Source organism: Cladophialophora immunda (genome assembly GCF_000835495.1).
Source record: "Cladophialophora immunda strain CBS 83496 unplaced genomic scaffold supercont1.2, whole genome shotgun sequence".
NCBI lineage: Eukaryota > Fungi > Ascomycota > Eurotiomycetes > Chaetothyriales > Herpotrichiellaceae > Cladophialophora > Cladophialophora immunda.
Genome location: NW_015622542.1, coordinates 1,727,738 through 1,744,220, shown reverse-complemented (window position 1 = coordinate 1,744,220; position 16,483 = coordinate 1,727,738). Strand labels below are relative to the sequence as shown.

Genomic DNA, 16,483 nt, shown 5'->3' with positions numbered 1-16,483 from the left:
ATATACGGAGTACTTGTAGAGGAAGGGCAAGTCGTCGACACACACGATGGAATGTCAATTTCCGGGTGGTTGGAGATTTTGTGCGAACCGACCCGAACCGAAACAACGTTGATGTTTCCATAATTCTGCACTGCACTGCACACCTTCGTTACCTACTACTAGATACTACTATTACTGATCAAAAGAACCTCAGGGGCCACAACTACCCGACAAACCCCGAAAAGAACGTGTGAATCCTACGAGGATCAGAAGTCCCACGACGAATCAGCAGCACACCTGGTGGCGCCCTCTGTCGGATGCTGGCTTCCTGGCACCAGGGCAGGTTTGCCAGCCTGATAGAGGAGCCGTCCAGCCCTTCGGGTCCTTACTCATTCTCTCTGAAGCTGACCTGAGGCAGAAGATGGGGGCCGAATCGGTCTTTGCTCTGGTGAACGAATACGGATTCCATCAACGAGTCGCGCCAAAAGCCTCCTGCAAACCTCCTTGTTCCTTCCCTCTCCCTGTGGCGGTTAGGATCTGATTGCGGCCGAAATGCTCCCTCGATCACGCGTGCAGCCTGCATTCCCTCCTCGCTCCCAGGCGGAGGAAGGATTCAAAAAATTCCACATCGCGTTGGAACTGTGGCTCCATTTCTGACCCGGCGCCAGGGCTGCTGATGTACGTGTCCGGCTTTGGATCCAGAGCAGCTTTCCTCTTCTGCTTCACCATGCGTGTCTCCTCGAGGCTAATTGACTCCGTGCGCTACTCCTACATGGCAGGATTGCTCGAGGTCAGCTGGACATCGCGTACGGTGCGCTACCTTTCCACCGTCAAGTCTTCCCCTCACACGATCCTATGAAGAGAATGTTATCGACTAGCATTGTTTTAGGCTGCACTTAGACTGTGCGGGCAGCCTGAGTGGGAAGCAGGACGTGTCAGGGCAGAGAGCAACGAAGATAAGCCAAATGTCCCTCGTGTGAGACTGGAAATTCTGCTCCACCAAGTTCGTCGACGAGTTTCTGCAAACGTGCCATTGATTTACAGAGACGCTTTGAGAAAGAAACTGCCTGATCCGGCTACATCTGGATCAGAATGGCCCCGGGCAGACAAGCCAGAGGTGGGCAATCTTCTGACATCGCAGCGGCTGCGAGTGCATGAATGAACGCACCATAGTGCCGGGTTTCACGAGCGATATTCCGAGTCTTTCCACGCTCCCGGGGACGTCGGCGGTCAAACCGATCTTAGCAGACTTTCTCAAGGGCTGTTTATTGACCTCTCAGAGCAGTGCCGAAAGACGTTGTACCCGATTTTGCGACGAGCTGCTTCTTGGTGATGGCTCTTATCCCCACAATACCAACACGAGGGATCTGCGCTGCAACCTAAGAAATGCGGGGGTTCTTCCCATTCGATGTCTGCGAAGAACATGCCATGCAACAGCTTGGTAGCATTGGCTTCAAGTCTTGAGCGACAATCCTCCTTGGCTTGAATCAGTGGCGTCGAAAGCCAAGATGGAAGCGTCACCCAGCAGCTATGGTTGGCATAGACGTTATCGGATCGACCAGACCGTCTCAATCACGGTCAGAGAAGAGCAGGATGCGACGGCCCTTGGAGAGACCTACACAACGTGCTTCACACCCCTGCACTGCAGGTGCCGGTCGAGGCTGGGCGTCAATCGATGATCGTGCTGTAAGCGACCTTATGGCTGATCAACATGGCAATGGACGCGTGCTTGGGACTTGCAAAGTCCCTTTCTATCTTGCATGGATAAGGGGAAGAGCATGACACTATCATCAGGGGCAGGGTCTTGAAAGGTATTTGAGGTCGACTTCTCCAAGTAGGACGCTGCATTCCTTCCTTCTCTTCTCAGATCTTCTTTGTTATTGACTTCCGGCCTTCAATATGTATAATCATATGGCAGCAGGGTGGTTTTACTCACCCAAACAGATTGCCCGCTACTTCCTTACTCGACCGACCAGTCTTAAGCCCCCGCGGACCCGACTGCGCAATCCATACCATATCCTCAGAGAACTCGACAGGCATCAATGGCTTATGTTTTTGGCAGGCTTCCTTGGATGGACCTGGGATGCATTCGACTTCTTCACTGTTTCTCTTACCATCACTGAAATCGCAAAGGACTTTGGCGTCGAGAACTCGGCGGTCTCATGGGTGCGTGGCTCTCTGTTCTTGAATGCTCAACTCTCTAAACCATCGGCAGGGCCTGACTGTGACGTTGATGCTGCGCAGCGTGGGCGCCTTGACGTTTGGAGCGATATCCGATCGATATGGCCGCAAATGGCCCATGATCATCAACCTGTCCCTCTTTATTGTGCTGGAACTTGCCTCAGGATTTTGCAACACCCTCCCTCAGTTCCTCGGGGTCCGGTCCTTGTATGGCATTGCCATGGGAGGTGAGATGGCTGTGCCTCTTGTTGAAAAATGCACTCTAACTTTGTGTTAGGTCTTTTTGGCCCTGCCGCAGCAACAGCTCTTGAGGACTTGCCTTACGATGCTCGCGGGCTCTTGTCGGGTTTGTTTGAACAGGGTTATGCGACAGGCTATCTGCTTGCGTCCATCTTTTATCGTGCCGTGAGTCCAACATGCCCTCGATTCCTACTGTCGCTCACTACTTGCAGCTTGTGCCCACCACCTCCCATGGCTGGCGATCGCTCTTCTGGTTTGGGGCTGGCCCTCCAGTCCTTATCATCGCTTTCCGTTGGTCGCTTCCAGAGACAAATATGTTTCAAGTCATGGCGGCCGAACGAGAAGCACAGCTCATTGCGGACAAGCAAACAGGCGATCATTCGCACGTCAAGTCTGCAGCTTTCAAAGCATGGGTCAGAGACTCCTGGGTGGCTATCAAGCAGAACTGGGTCCTCTTTGTAAGCCTGATCTTAACCTTTTGGCGGCCGGCTGGAGCCATACTAGATTGAATGTGCTGACAGATTGATTTGAAGGTGTATTTAGTTGTTTTGATGACCGGTTTCAATTCATGCAGCCATGGAAGGTGAGTCACTGCCTGGCACTGAAAAATGTCGGAATAATGCTCATGAAACCATTCAGTCAGGATTTCTACCCGACCTTCCTCAAGAATCAAGTCCTTCTAGGCCCGACCGACGTGACCATAATCAGCTGTATCGGTCAACTCGGGGCTCTTATCGGCGGCACTACGCTAGGCTATGTGAGCACATTCTTCGGCAGGAGACTGACCATGCTCGTGGCTTGTGTTTGCGGGGGAGCGCTCGTGCCGGCGTACATCATACCACACGATATGAGTCTGGTAGCTTCGGCATTCGCGCTACAGTTCTTCGTGGGAGGAGCCTGGGGCGTTATACCAATCCACTTGATGGAGGTTGTCCCGGAGGCTCTTCGAACCACGGCAGTTGGACTCACTTATCAACTGGGTAACTTGGCATCGTCGGCGTCCGCGACCATTCAAGCAGTTATCGGGGAGCGGTATCCACTTCCACCACATAATGGAGAGAAGCGCTTCGACTATGGAAAGGTGATTGGGATCTTCATGGGCGCAGTGTGGGCATATCAGATTCTGTTCTTGTTCTTGGGACCCGAAATGAGCGAGGCGGAAAGAGCAGAGTATGCGTATCAGGCGAATGAGCTTGAGAGACTTCGACAGGAAGGACGCAGTCTAAAGGATATTGGAGTTGAAAGGGTCAAGTCCAGGCAGGCAGAGAAAGGGACGAATGCTGAAGCTACTGACAAGGCGACCGAGGGAGAACATCTGGAGGTAGCATGAATTGACCGCCGTCAGGTTGTAGGGCATCTTCAGGCAATCCTTTGGCCGAGATAGAAGCCGTACCAGACCATAGCAACCCATGACATCAGGTTCACCAACGAAGATGTGCCATGCAGCGTCTGAAATCTCTTATTGAGTGCTTGCATCTCTTCGCTATGCGGCGGCGGATCATAGCTCTTTTTCCCGTCCTTAGTCTCCTGGTGTTTCCTCTCCCGCATACATTTGGTCGTTGCCGGGCCGAGGTATGCCATGTTCATCAGTCCCGAGACGAGCATGGTCACCAGTGGAGTGAATACGTGCAGCCTGTTTTCTGGGAGGAGCACGCCCGCCATGCTCGCCGGATTTGTTCCGATCGCAGTCCTCTCGGCAGGAAAGGTCAGCGCGAGAGCCACGGGCAAGGCGGTCTGCATGGCGAAGTATATGGGAAATGTCGCTTGCTGGAGGGTCGCAAACTGAGGTCGAGGAAGCGTTTTGAAGGCTACGATACCGCCCACGAACGATTGGAAAGTCGTCGTGCCCAGGAGCACACCATAGCTTTGAAGGGACGACATTAGCCTGGCCTGGAAATCAATGCTGTTACAACGTCGGCGAGCTCACCTAATGATGTGGTAGGGTGCTGCCGAGTAGAAGATTGATGTCTCTGGCATATCGAGTGAAGATCCTGGTACCGGAGTAAGTCTGGAGCGCTACAATTAGCCGCGTGGAATCTTTCTCGACAACGAGGCGCGTTGGTAGCGTCAATGAATGCGGTCTGGGAAAGTAATAATGGCGTGGCCTATTTTACGATGTAGGTAATCCCGTGCGAAAGCCCTGCTGCACCCATCTTCCCCACATGACTGACACCTCGCCGTCTCTGGCAACAATTTAGGGTTTTCGTTCGCGTGTAATCTGGGGCTCCGTACACGTGAAGACGCGAGACATTCGTGACCGTTGCCTACTCCCCGCTTTCGACAATCCCACCAGCATTCACCATCGCAAGCACCCCACGATCTAGTCACACGTATCTCTGCCTGGCCTCTCGAAGCTGGCTTGTCCGATATTCCTTTCCCCTTCATCCTGCCTGGCTCCTCACACATGTTCCACCCGCAGCCCTGGTCCAACTGCGGATTTGATGATCCGAGGGAACTTCAGCCTGCGTTGGCAATATCGTAGCCAAGATGGAAAAGGAGGTGACAATATACATTGTTGACCTGGCCCGGTCGATGGGCAGGAAGCACAATGGTCGAGACCAGAGCGATCTCGACTGGGCTCTACAGTGGGTTTACGACAAAATCACCAACGTGGTCTTCACGGGTCGTAAGACGCTTCAGGTCGGGGTTGTTGGACTCGGCACCGACGATACCGACAACGAAATGCAAGGGGACCCCAGTTACAGACACATCAGCGTGCTTCAGCCAGTTGCCCAGATCCTGATGGCCGAGTTGCAGAACTTGCCCAGGCTTCTCAAACCCAGCGGGACAGACGACCGCGATGTTCTCTCGGCCATCATCATTGCCGTCGACATGATGATGAGGCATTGCAAGCATCTCAAGTACAAAAAGAAAATTGTCGTGATCACCAATGCGACGGGAAGTCCGATTGACGACGACGACATCGAAAGCACGGCGGAACAATTCAAGAGCAATAACATTGAATTGGTGGTGTTGGGCGTGGACTTTGATGATCCAGAATATGGATTCAAGGAGGAAGACAAACCCGAGCTCAAGGGGAAGAACGAAAGGATTCTGCAGAAACTGGTTGATCTCAGTGGAGGAGTGCTGGGAACGATGCAAGAAGCCATCGACGAGCTGTCCCGACCGCAAATCAAGCCGGTCCGACCGACGCCTACATATAAAGGCCAAATGAAACTTGGTGATCCAACCCAGTATGACACGGCCTTGTCTATCGATGTCGAACGATATTTCAAGACGTCTGTCAGACGACCTCCCACGGCTAGTGCATACGTCGTAAAACCCAGCGACGGCGCAGAGCAAGACGACGCGGAGAATGTCACTAATGTCCACAACCTGTACAAGTATAAAGTCAAGGGCGAAGAGTACGAAGGCGGAGCCAAGGTCCTGGACCGCGAAGAACTCGCCAGAGGGTATGAATACGGGCGAACAGCGGTACCGATCTCGGAGTCGGAGCAAAATATCACCAAATTGGAGACAGAGATGACATACGATATTCTGGGTTTCATTCCAGCGGAAAACGTGGAGCGATACATGCTAATGGACAACACAAACATGATCGTCCCGCAAAAAGGCAACGACAAAGCGGCACTCGCTCTCTCCTCCTTGATCCATTCCCTCTACGAACTCGGATCTGTAGCCATCGGCCGTCTTGTTAAGAAAGACATGGTGGAACCAATCCTCACGCTCTTGTCACCGCTCGTCGAAGCAGACTTCGAGTGCCTGATCGAGAACATCCTCCCCTTTGCAGAAGATCTCCGATCCTACCGCTTCCCGCCCCTAGATAAAGTCCTCACTGTCTCCGGAAAGGCATTGACCGAACACCGCAATCTTCCCTCTGAAAGCCTATTGCAAAGCATGAGTGATTTTGTGGACAGCATGAGTCTACTCCGAGATGAGGACGAGGAAATGATGGCCATCGATGACACATTCTCACCTCTTCTCCACACGATCGAGAGCGCGATCAAATACCGGGCTGTCCACAGCTCCGATCCAGAGAAGAAAAATGAGTTCCCGAAAAGACCAGAAAGATTCGACTCACTTCAAGAACAACCTCCGGAGCTGCGGGAGCGTGGTAAAGGAGCGCTTAGACGCCTGATTGAGGCAGCAGATGTGAAGAAAGTGCCCAGTAAAGTCAAAGGGAGAAGACGATATCGCGATAGAGAGGCAGAAAAGCCTTTATCGGGACTCAATGTGGAGGAGTTGTTCCGCAAAACCCGACCATCTACCGAGCGCGGGAAGGTCCATATTTCGCCGGACAACGCAATTCCAGAGTTCAAACAATTGTTGGAATCGACGGGTGATATGGAAATTGTAAAGGATGCGGTGAGACAGATGCAAGAGATCCTGGAGGGATTGGTGAAGAGCGATTTCGGCGGCCAGAACTACCCACGCGTCGTGGCGGGTTTGGGTGAGATGAGGCAGGAGCTAATCGGATATGAAGAGCCAATGTTGTACAATGCCGTCATGCGCCAGCTCAAGGAGAAGATCTTTCGCGAGCAGTTGGGTGGGAACAGACGCGAGTTGTGGTGGACCATTCGCAAGAGCAAGCTCGGATTGATTAGCAAGGATGAGGATGACCGGTCGAGTGTTGATGCAGTGGATGCAGAGGAGTTTCTGAACAAAGTTCCCAAGCCGCAAGGGTGAGCCATTGTACCCTAGAATGGACATGGATCCAGGGAATGAGGGCGGTTTCCAAAAGTGTTGTTTTGTGTACCAGATACCACGAGTGATGCATGCTACGACGATTACATCTCTCGAAGCAGGATGTTGATGATAGTCATGATGGTCATGATATCTTCCCGATCCTCCGCTTCGCAATCTGGATCTTTCCGTGGACGCGATCGACGTCCTCATCTACCATCCTCAGCATCTCGTTCTGTACCTCCAACTCCTGATTGATGGCAATTCCCAGCTCCGTTTGCCGCTGCACAATTTTCCGCAATTCTTCAACGTCGAGGTCCTGCTCGGCCATCTTTTGCTTTTGGAGTTGGAGGACGCCTTGATTGTCGAGTTCTCTCGTTTCGGCAGTCTCCTTGCCGAGGACCCTGCCTCCGCCGACCTTAGGCTTGTTGTTACCGTTGCCCATGAGATGTTGGGTCTCTTGCATAGAGGCGACTGCACTATCGAGTTTGGACTTCGTGGCCATGGCGTTCAGCAGGTTCTCGAGGCCATCTTTGTCCTTTTTGGCTGACGCGATCAAATCTTTTCTTCTGCGGACTTCGCCCTCTCCGAGCTTCTGTCCACCCCATCCTCCCTCTGTAGCATTTTGTATGTTGGTCAGGCCTTCCTCTAATGCAGCAATCAAAGATCCCGCCTTTACGAGATGGCTCTTTGCAGCCGCACTTGCTTCGTGTTGCTTTTGGGGTGTGGATGCTTGGTCACGGTTCGTCAAGTTCAGACGCGCGTCCTGTAGCTGGGCCTTCAGATCACGATGGACATCAAGCCAGATAACCGGGTCTGTGATCGGAGCGCCTCCCCCACCAGGACCGGATATGACAGAGTGTAGTGTGCCCGCTTTACTTGATGTCTGAGTCGCAAAGGAGGATGGAAGGTTGAGAAAGGCTCTCCACACACTGGTCGAGCGCCACCGTGAGTCGTCAATCTCGTTGATGGTCTTGAGGTATGTCTCTAGCCCCCGCCGTCGTTCTTCCGTCAGTTGCGGATTGGAAACAGTTCGCTGAAACCATGATTTCGCAGGCAATGTGCAGGGCGGTGGTGAGCCGACCTGGTCGGTCAACCCATTGTGCAGGACAAGGAAGTCGGAGTAGCGCTTCTGCACGGTGAAGGATCGTAGGGGTAAGCGGAGCGTGACGTTGTAGATGGTATAGGGTTTTGAGCTGCCAGATATCGTGGTGTTAGGGATGGAGATTTCGACTTGTGGAGCCATGGTGCACAGTGCACACAGATGCTCAGTCAAAGCTGGACCCGTTGGTGTAGTCGAGCCTTGTTTATTCAGGCTGGCACTTTGCGAGATGGAGGCGCATGCGGCATGACGTCGCCTTGTTCCAGACCAAGACCCGCAACACCAACAACTAGAGACGAAGGGACATACTCCGTACAGGGACGGGCGATCACCACAGCCACACCACGAATCACCCTGATAGAACCAACCATGCTATCACCGGCGTGAAACAACCAGGCAGGCATTTCTTCCTGTCTCCGTCATGCTGAATCTTTCTCTCCAGACTTCCTGCCGCCATGGCAGCACAATCGAAACCCCCTCTTCCTCCCAGAAACCCATCAACCGCTTCCAATGGGCTTGTGGGCTATCTATCGCCCTCCATCAGTCCAGATCCCAACTCATCTATCTATCTCGGCGGTTTACATGATCCACGGGCATCATCAACCCAGTCGCTCCAACCTATCAAACCAGTTGGCGACAATCGCCGCACGTTGCTCGTTGTGTATATCCATGGCTTTCTCGGCACGGAGACCAGCTTCAAGAGCTTCCCGGCTCATGTTCATAGCCTCTTGACTCCGGCTGTGGCAGAAACCCATGTTGTCTACACGAAGATCTATCCTCGGTACAAGTCGCGTAGGAACATTTCCTTCGCCCGAGATGATTTCAGCAATTGGTTGGCTCCTCGCGAATCGAGTACCACGGATGTGATATTGGTCGGCCACAGCCTGGGAGGTATACTCGCTGCCGAAGTGGTCTTGTTACCCTCCCATTTTCCTCCGGGGAACAACAGTCTCTTCCAACATCGTGTTCTTGGGCTCATTGCCTTTGACACTCCATTCCTGGGGATGCACCCTGGGGTGGTGGGAACCGGTATTGCCAGCTTATTTCGGACTCCTCCTCAGCTCCCAGATTCACAGCTACCTCATCCAAGTCCCTTTTCAGATGCCTCGTCAACGTCTCAGGATCCAACATATAACCCCGCGTACTCCAATGACGTTCATCTGGCTAACAGGAAAGGCAAACTGCGAAGAGCCTGGTATTTTTGGAACAAGCACTGCGGAGAATTGGCGAAAGCAGCCGGAGATTATGTTTCTTCTCACCTCGAGTTTGGTGGCTGCCTTGCAGACTATCCGGGCTTGAAGAGGCGCTATAGTGCGATTCGCGCTCTAGAGGACGTTGACGAGACGTTAGAGCCAAAAACGCCTGAAGGGAAGCTGATGAAGCGCGTGAGGTTTGTCAATTACTATTCGGCAAGCACTGGGCCTATCAGGGAGAGATCGCCTTCTCCGGGCAAACATCAAACATTACTAGAACCTCCTACAACGGAACTTCAGGATATGTCCACACGACGGTCATCCGGAGAAAGTCTTCATCCCTCAACCCTCTCGAGCCCGCGCCTGTCTCTCGAAGAACATCGTGACGGTGAGGTCATTTCAAAAGACGTGGCCGAGCTCAAGATCGATCCAGATCCACCAGTTTGTACTCCTGTCTCCAGCGCAAGTGAGCACACTTCGATTTCGGGTTCAATATGCGATAGCCGGGGCTCGGCAGAAGCCCTGTCTGTTGAACTGGGGTTACCACCACTTCCAGCATTGCCGGAGCGACCGGCGGAATTTGATGCCAGCCAATATCACGACGAAGACACCCTCAAATTGGTTCAAAAAGAACATGAACGGCAAGTGCAGGCATATGAAAGGGCGGTGAAAGACTGGAACAAATCCGTCAAAGAACGCGAAAAGCTATCGCGAAAACGTCAGCGCAAGCAGCAGGAACAAGCGCTAAAGTCCACCACAGAGCAAGGAATCCGGCTGCAAAATGAGTTCCTCAAAACATCTCCCACCGTGAACCCAGAAGACTATGAGAAGCAGCTGCGGCAAGATGCAAAAGTCTCTGGGCCTCCGCCAAAAAACGGAAAACCTCAGAAAGACCGCAAATTTTGTGCTCTCCCCGCGGTAGATCCGAATACACGCAAGCGAGACGCAACATGGATTAGAGTATATATGGGAGGGATTGATGAAGTGGCCGCACACACTTCGATGTTCAACGAGTCAGAAACTTATGCAAAACTCGTGGGAGACGTGGTTGAGAGAATTGAGACGTGGGTCGCTGAGGATGCGTCTGTACGGACAGTTCTCGCTGCGATGGAGCAATGATTCTCGATCCAAAAGCGCTGTTTAATTATTGATGAGCACATAAGATACCCCAATATCTGAATGAAATGATTAAGCTCGTTATGTGTTCTTGTCGTTCCGGCTACTCACGATCCATCAAAGTGTATATGTCTTGGGGCGGTTTGGCGCGGCGAGGCTGCCAATTCTCGCGAGGCTGGCATTCTCCAATGGTACCCCCACTATGATTTCGAACAGCCCACTTTTCATCTCATGACTCAATTCCAGTCTTTCCTGCTCTCAAAATTCTCCCGCAGTCACATTGGTTGCGTTCTTTGTCTTGTTTCTACTTTCTGTAATCCTCAGACCAAAATGGAGAACAAGGAAGCCGCATTACCGACACATGCGAAAGACAACCCTAACGTGTCCGCCGACGGCGCACCCTCGAAGAATGCGTTGAAGAAAGCGCAGAAAGAGGCAGAAAAGGCCGCAAAGAAGGCCGCGGCAAAAGCAAAAGAGGCAGAACAAAAAGCAGCTCAACAGGCACAGGCCGGCGAGGACACGGCAAAGGACAAATATGGCACGTTGCCGCAAGACGACCCCGAGATAACCCATCTCAAGAAGCTAGGAGAGGAGCATGTCGACAAAGAGGTCACCGTGATCGTGAGAGTTCACAATTCCAGGAGCCAGAGCGCAAAACTAGCATTCCTCATGTTGCGCCAGCAAGGTAAAACCATCCAAGCTGTCGTTGCAGCCACAGGGGAAGCTGTGTCCAGGCAAATGGTGAAATGGGCCGTGAGCGTCAACGTCAACTCGTTCGTGCGCGTCTCAGGAATAGTCAAGAAGCCCGACCCTCCTGTGGCCTCGGCCTCAATCAGCAACCTCGAGCTGCACGTCACAAAAATCTACCTCATCGCTTCCGCTGCCGAGCAGATTCCTATGCAAGTGAAAGATGCAGAACGGCCACCGCCACCATCAATAACAGGGGAAGAAGAAGGACCGGCGGTCGACGCTGAGGGAGCTCCTATCGTCACGTTGAAAACCCGTCTCGACAACCGGGTGATCGATCTACAAACGGAGTGCAACCAAGCGATCTTCACCATCTCCTCTGGCGTCGAAGGCTTGTTTGAAGAATTCATGCGCAAATCTGGTTCCCGCAAGTTCAACACACCCAAGCTCCTTGGTGCGGCAACAGAGGGTGGATCTGGAGTTTTTGAAGTGAACAACTATTTTGGCAAGAGCGGGTTCCTCGCCCAGTCTCCGCAGCTGCACAAGCAGATGCTTATTGCGGGGGATTGCGAGAGTGTCTTTGAGATTGGCCCGGTCTTTCGCGCCGAGAACAGCAATACCCATCGCCACTTGACGGAGGTATGACTTCCGACTCACTCCCTTGAGAGCAGTGCTAACCGCCCCTCAGTTCACCGGTCTCGACTTTGAGATGGTCTTCAACCACCACTACCACGAGGTCCTAGAATTTGCCGAGAATCTCATTGTCTTCATCGTCCACGAGCTCCAATCTCGCTTCAAGGACGAGATTGCCATTGTGCAAAAGTCCTTCCCCCGCGCAGGAGATTTCCACATCAAGGAAGGCAAAGCCTTACGGTTGAAATATTTCGAAGGAATTAAGATTCTGAGAGATGCAGGCGTGGACACCACCGAACAAGATAACTATGTCACAGACTTGACGACAGCCCAGGAGAAGAGACTGGGACAGTTGATCAGAGAAAAGTACGATACGGATTTCTACGTGCTGGATGAATTCCCAATGGTAGTCAGGCCGTTCTACACGAAACCACACCCGACCGACCCGAAATTGTCCAATTCCTACGACTTCTTCATGCGGGGAGAGGAGATCATGTCCGGTGCTCAGCGTATCAACGATGCCACCGAGCTAGAAGCATCTATGATGCGCAAAGGGGTCGACCCGAACGCGGAAGGGTTTCAAGACTATGTCAACGCGTTCAGGCAGGGGTGTCGGCCTCACGCCGGTGGCGGATTGGGTCTGAATCGTATTGTCATGTTCTTCCTAGGGTTGGACAACGTGAGGCAGGCGACACCTTTCCCGAGAGATCCGCAGAGATTGAGGCCTTAGACTTTCTTCATTCTGTCCGAGGCTTGCATGGGATGGTCGGTGGATTTTCGGGGTGGGAGGTACCGGGAGGTAGGAGTCCGAGAACCCATTTGCTTCGACAGGCCATGTTAGGTTCAGAGAAAGTTGAGGAATAGAGACAGACAACCACATGGTGTGGGATGACCCAGATAGATCGTAGTCTTTAGACAATTCTGGATTGAGAAAGTCGCGCAACTCGAAACCCTTCATTCTTCGCCAAACCCCACAGAACACGCCACAGCCTTGCGGTGGCACCGAGTATCCTTGTATATAGCCTTGGGGCGCTATCCGGTCCCGCAACCCCCTGCCGATGCGGGGGGACGTCACCCCGGTTCCCCCTGGACGAAATATATCCCACGAGAATCCGAGTGCTTATACTCGATAGCCCGTACATATTCTTGTCTCTTTTTCACTTCCTCTCACCTTAATTATCTCTGATTCTCCCGCAGAACCCCCCTTCCCGAGCTCAATTTGGAATTCCCCCTTCCTTCACCATGACGTACACGGGCCAAATCCCCCCCTCGCTCGCCGACAAGATCGACCCCCGCATCGTCCCGTTCTTCGAGCGCTTCTACGAGGTCTCGGACACGCCGACCGCGCACGACGACTACGCGGCCTCCTTCCTGCCGGACGCCGACTTCGTGATGGGCTCCAAGGCCGTCAAGGGCGCGGACCAGGTCCTGGCGCTCCGCAAGGGCCTCTGGACAGGGCCGATCCAGAGCCGGAAGCACTCGCTGCACAAGATCTTCCCGTTCGGCGAGGGCGGGCTGGAGTGCATGCTCTACGGCACCGTGGACTACGGGCTGAAGAACGGCAAGCAGTTGACCGTCGAGTGGGCCGCGAGGGCCGTGTTGGCCGAGTACGAGGGGAAGGAGTTGAGGTTTCGGCTGTATCAGGTCTATTTGGTAAGTATTTACGTTTATGTCCCGGCTGGGTGCGACGGGGGAATTGGTCAGGAGGAGAAAGCGGGAGCTAATAACGGGGATTCACAGGATTCAGCGCCTGTCGCAAATGCTGCGAAGGATTAAGGGCAGGCAAATCTAGAGTGCGAGGAATATCCATGCGAGCAGCTCTTCAAGATCCCTTTCGAACACTCTCCGAAATCACACACATCGTGATTCGCGTAGGACCCACCGTGATTCAACCCGTGTCTGTGTGTTATCCGGCCATCTCGTAGTACGTTCCTTTCCGACCGGGCACCCTCAAACCACCATCTTGCGTAGGTCTCGTAGGAGACATTCGGACCGGGCTGCCCTCGACTTCCGCGCTCTGGGGTCTCTGGAAGTCCTGGTATCGTGGGGCCGGCGGCGACGCACTCGTCACACTTTCGTCGGCAGGAAGTTCTGACTTGTGGCCTGACCATGCCGGACTCCTCATCCCGGGGTCGGACGGTCTTCTCTCCACTTGCGGTAGCGTGGGTTCCCTCATCGGCGCTTCCTCTTTCTGCCCCTGTCTTTTCTTCGCGCTGCGACGGGCGGCTGTGCATAATAACCAAGCAGAAACCGACAGGATTGCTGCTCCACACACTGCTCCAAATGCTATTCCTATCTTTTGTCCTGTGTTTAAACCGGAGTTGGTCGATGCTCCTGTCGATGTTGCCGCTGGTGCAGAGAAGGTCTGAAAAGAGGTGGAAGGCGGAGGGAGACTAGAACTTGCTGCAGTACCGGGAGTGCTAATCATTGAGCTGGAAATGGAGGTTGAAGTGGTGGTCTCGGTATCTGAGGAATCAAGCGTCGAAGTAAGAGAGTGTTCCGATGAGTACGCATCCGCGTCTTTCCAAGTGACGCTGCCGCCCACAGTTGCTGGCAAGGACATGACATTCGTGAGAACGGAGGAGTCGGTGAAGGCAACGGTCCTCGAGTCGGTCTCAGGACACCAGCAAGGCAATGGAGTCGTAACTGTGCTGCCTTCATCTTCGCACGCGACCCATTCATTCGAAGTGCCATTGCAGTAGACCAAGCCGGCCCATGGTTGCTCTGCAGGAGTCAACGAGTGTGGGACGGACTGGATACGGATCCCTTCCCCTACCTTGAAATTCTCCTTTACGCGGACAGACGGGGTCGTCGTAACTAGAATCTGTGCAGCCGGCCAAATATGTGACGCCAACTGACCATCGTTAGAGCGAGAGATCTCAGGGTAGCAAAGGGTGGCCCCTACATTGACCATTATAGCAAGCGTGCGACGACAGACACATGTCCAGGCTCTCACAGCATGACTTGTGGCCGAGGGCGGCATTCCCACAAGGGATATACCTGGAATCGGCCTGCATGCCATCGTCGTAGTAGCAGGTGCCGTTGGAGATATCCGGGTTGTAATCCGCCATGGCGTGCCGAATGATGGTTGGCATGAAGAGGACGAGGCATGTAAATAGCATGGTTGCGGTGATGGAACAAGGCAACCCAAGACTGTGTAACCCCACGAGACGTTGTTGACAGATGGATGCAGTTGTCAAATCCAGCACCGGGTACCGGCAGCAAGAGGCTCGTTTGTGGTAAGACAGCGGAGGGCTGTGGGTGCGGTTTCCCGTCGCCGGATTGAGAGGGGATAACGTACTCCCTGGCAGATGTGCGGCAGTGTGTCTCATTTATCAATTCACTTCATCTCACTTGTCATCAGTCAGTCCATTTGCTCCGATGATCCAGCAAGTCTCTCTGGCCGTAAACCTCGCCGGCAACCGTGACGATCATGTCCAAGACCACACTGACACACTTTTGTCGACTCGAATCCTCAATGATTTCAGCGAGCTCTGCCTCTCCATCCCTATTTTTGAGAGTCGGTGTCTCTTCAAGACTGTCATTGGCGCCAGCATCTGGCTTTTCACTTGGAACCTCCTTCTCGTCCTCGTCCTCACCCTCACCCTCTTCCTCAGTCTCATGCCGTTCGCCTCCCGTCTCCTGTAACCGAAGCGCCTTCTGCGCCAATTCTCGGATATCTCCCACTTCTTCGCTCGACAACTCCCCACGATCTCGGCACTTCCCGAGGACTGCCCACGTCCAAGCTCCGATTCTCGTGATCCTCGCCATGTCCCTCGTGTGAAGCATCTTGTCCAGCTTTGCCGAAAGGAACCTGACCAACTCCACGACGGTATCTGTGTCCATACATGCCACCTGAACAGGATGAGGATCCACAGACAACATGTGCTCTTCCCACTGCTTCCGCACCTTTCGAGTATTTTCCGGAAATGATATGAACTGTGAGGGGCCAAGTGCTTCAACGGCTGGAAGAGGTGGTAGACATCTTAAGGTAGCACGGACTAGTCTGAAATGCGCAAGGAGCGAGTTGTAGTATTGGAGTTGGGCAGGCGGCAAGGGCGTTTTGGCTTCAATCCTGGAGAGAGTCTGGTTGACTGCTGTGTATGCTCCGTCATAGTAATACCCGCCTTGTTCTACCTCCTCCTTATCCTTGAGTCCATCCAGATGGCTGGCGGATATCTGTGTAGTTATAATCGACGGGACACCTTTTGCCTCTGACCTGCAACATGGTTTCAAATATCAGCCCTTGCTTGTCCTTGACCTGGAATACCAGACATTCAGTGACAGGCGACCGAGGGATACTGGGAAGACTTACCGCACCATCCTCAGGTAATCAACTCCATCACTCGCAGGACCATAAAACAATTCACCCGTGTCCTCTCCGAGCCCAGGAAAGGCGCCGACCTGGCCACTAAACTGGTCGACATACGGGGCTTCGTCTGCCTCATCCTCCTCTGAATCGCTCCGGTATCGACGCTTGACTGGGGGAGACTCGTCCGGCTCGGGAGAGGACGTGTTGCGGCGTTTGCGCGACATGGTATCGGAACGCTTCAAGTCATCTTGCGCCGAATGACAAAATAACACAATCCTGGGGATGAAAGTGAGCCCCAAAGACCAGTCTGCTACAAAATGCGCATTCTACGCGTCTGAAAGCCAGTATTTCTCCTACGGCGGATCACATAATGTTATGACGATTCGCAGATTACTC

General features: G+C 53.2%; 9 protein-coding genes across 9 annotated transcripts; 5 read left to right on the top strand and 4 right to left on the bottom strand.

The window, feature by feature from the left end:
* Window positions 1–284: 284 nt before the first annotated feature.
* On the top strand, window positions 285–3,819 carry PV07_02926 (uncharacterized protein). The gene is made up of 6 exons (XM_016389577.1): window positions 285–2,145; window positions 2,195–2,387; window positions 2,438–2,565; window positions 2,613–2,858; window positions 2,934–2,983; window positions 3,040–3,819. The coding sequence occupies exons 1-6, from the start codon at window positions 1,879–1,881 to the stop codon at window positions 3,728–3,730; spliced, it is 1,575 nt and encodes a 524-aa protein (XP_016251479.1). The 5' UTR covers window positions 285–1,878; the 3' UTR covers window positions 3,731–3,819.
* PV07_02925 (uncharacterized protein) lies at window positions 3,337–4,547 on the bottom strand. The gene is made up of 2 exons (XM_016389576.1): window positions 4,328–4,547; window positions 3,337–4,264 (listed from the first exon to the last, which is right to left on the bottom strand). Exons 1-2 carry the CDS (start codon window positions 4,375–4,377, stop codon window positions 3,760–3,762), a joined length of 555 nt encoding a protein of 184 aa, XP_016251478.1. The 5' UTR covers window positions 4,378–4,547; the 3' UTR covers window positions 3,337–3,759.
* A 131-nt stretch (window positions 4,548–4,678) lies between these two features.
* On the top strand, window positions 4,679–7,205 carry PV07_02924 (uncharacterized protein). The gene has a single exon (XM_016389575.1). It carries the CDS (start codon window positions 4,888–4,890, stop codon window positions 7,045–7,047), a length of 2,160 nt encoding a protein of 719 aa, XP_016251477.1. The 5' UTR covers window positions 4,679–4,887; the 3' UTR covers window positions 7,048–7,205.
* On the bottom strand, window positions 5,879–8,350 carry PV07_02923 (uncharacterized protein). Its single transcript, XM_016389574.1, has one exon. The coding sequence runs from the start codon at window positions 8,288–8,290 to the stop codon at window positions 7,190–7,192; it is 1,101 nt and encodes a 366-aa protein (XP_016251476.1). The 5' UTR covers window positions 8,291–8,350; the 3' UTR covers window positions 5,879–7,189.
* A 107-nt stretch (window positions 8,351–8,457) lies between these two features.
* PV07_02922 (uncharacterized protein) lies at window positions 8,458–10,533 on the top strand. Its single transcript, XM_016389573.1, has one exon. The coding sequence runs from the start codon at window positions 8,602–8,604 to the stop codon at window positions 10,456–10,458; it is 1,857 nt and encodes a 618-aa protein (XP_016251475.1). The 5' UTR covers window positions 8,458–8,601; the 3' UTR covers window positions 10,459–10,533.
* Window positions 10,534–10,699: 166 nt separating this feature from the next.
* On the top strand, window positions 10,700–12,725 carry PV07_02921 (aspartate-tRNA(Asn) ligase). Its single transcript, XM_016389572.1, has 2 exons — window positions 10,700–11,781; window positions 11,831–12,725. Exons 1-2 carry the CDS (start codon window positions 10,786–10,788, stop codon window positions 12,503–12,505), a joined length of 1,671 nt encoding a protein of 556 aa, XP_016251474.1. The 5' UTR covers window positions 10,700–10,785; the 3' UTR covers window positions 12,506–12,725.
* An 81-nt stretch (window positions 12,726–12,806) lies between these two features.
* Window positions 12,807–13,619, top strand: PV07_02920 (uncharacterized protein). The gene is made up of 2 exons (XM_016389571.1): window positions 12,807–13,428; window positions 13,516–13,619. The coding sequence occupies exons 1-2, from the start codon at window positions 13,018–13,020 to the stop codon at window positions 13,549–13,551; spliced, it is 447 nt and encodes a 148-aa protein (XP_016251473.1). The 5' UTR covers window positions 12,807–13,017; the 3' UTR covers window positions 13,552–13,619.
* Window positions 13,620–13,681: 62 nt separating this feature from the next.
* Window positions 13,682–15,107, bottom strand: PV07_02919 (uncharacterized protein; the record flags this gene model as incomplete). The annotated part of the gene is made up of 3 exons (XM_016389570.1): window positions 13,682–14,499; window positions 14,552–14,629; window positions 14,681–15,107. 3 exons carry the CDS (start codon window positions 15,105–15,107, stop codon window positions 13,682–13,684), a joined length of 1,323 nt encoding a protein of 440 aa, XP_016251472.1.
* A 28-nt stretch (window positions 15,108–15,135) lies between these two features.
* Window positions 15,136–16,311, bottom strand: PV07_02918 (uncharacterized protein; the record flags this gene model as incomplete). Its single annotated transcript, XM_016389569.1, has 2 exons — window positions 15,136–15,994; window positions 16,091–16,311. The coding sequence occupies 2 exons, from the start codon at window positions 16,309–16,311 to the stop codon at window positions 15,136–15,138; spliced, it is 1,080 nt and encodes a 359-aa protein (XP_016251471.1).
* Between the last annotated feature and the right edge of the window lie 172 nt (window positions 16,312–16,483).

Coding starts and splice junctions, on each gene's coding strand:
- PV07_02926 (XM_016389577.1), top strand. CDS start 1,879: ATGTATAATCATATGGCAGCAGGGTGGTTTTACTCACCCAAACAGATT. Junction 2,566..2,612: donor CGTCCATCTTTTATCGTGCC/GTGAGTCCAACA, acceptor CACTACTTGCAG/CTTGTGCCCACCACCTCCCA. Junction 2,859..2,933: donor AGCAGAACTGGGTCCTCTTT/GTAAGCCTGATC, acceptor ATTGATTTGAAG/GTGTATTTAGTTGTTTTGAT.
- PV07_02925 (XM_016389576.1), bottom strand. CDS start 4,377: ATGCCAGAGACATCAATCTTCTACTCGGCAGCACCCTACCACATCATT. Junction 4,265..4,327: donor GCACCCTACCACATCATTAG/GTGAGCTCGCCG, acceptor GTCCCTTCAAAG/CTATGGTGTGCTCCTGGGCA.
- PV07_02924 (XM_016389575.1), top strand. CDS start 4,888: ATGGAAAAGGAGGTGACAATATACATTGTTGACCTGGCCCGGTCGATG.
- PV07_02923 (XM_016389574.1), bottom strand. CDS start 8,290: ATGGCTCCACAAGTCGAAATCTCCATCCCTAACACCACGATATCTGGC.
- PV07_02922 (XM_016389573.1), top strand. CDS start 8,602: ATGGCAGCACAATCGAAACCCCCTCTTCCTCCCAGAAACCCATCAACC.
- PV07_02921 (XM_016389572.1), top strand. CDS start 10,786: ATGGAGAACAAGGAAGCCGCATTACCGACACATGCGAAAGACAACCCT. Junction 11,782..11,830: donor CCCATCGCCACTTGACGGAG/GTATGACTTCCG, acceptor ACCGCCCCTCAG/TTCACCGGTCTCGACTTTGA.
- PV07_02920 (XM_016389571.1), top strand. CDS start 13,018: ATGACGTACACGGGCCAAATCCCCCCCTCGCTCGCCGACAAGATCGAC. Junction 13,429..13,515: donor GGCTGTATCAGGTCTATTTG/GTAAGTATTTAC, acceptor GGGGATTCACAG/GATTCAGCGCCTGTCGCAAA.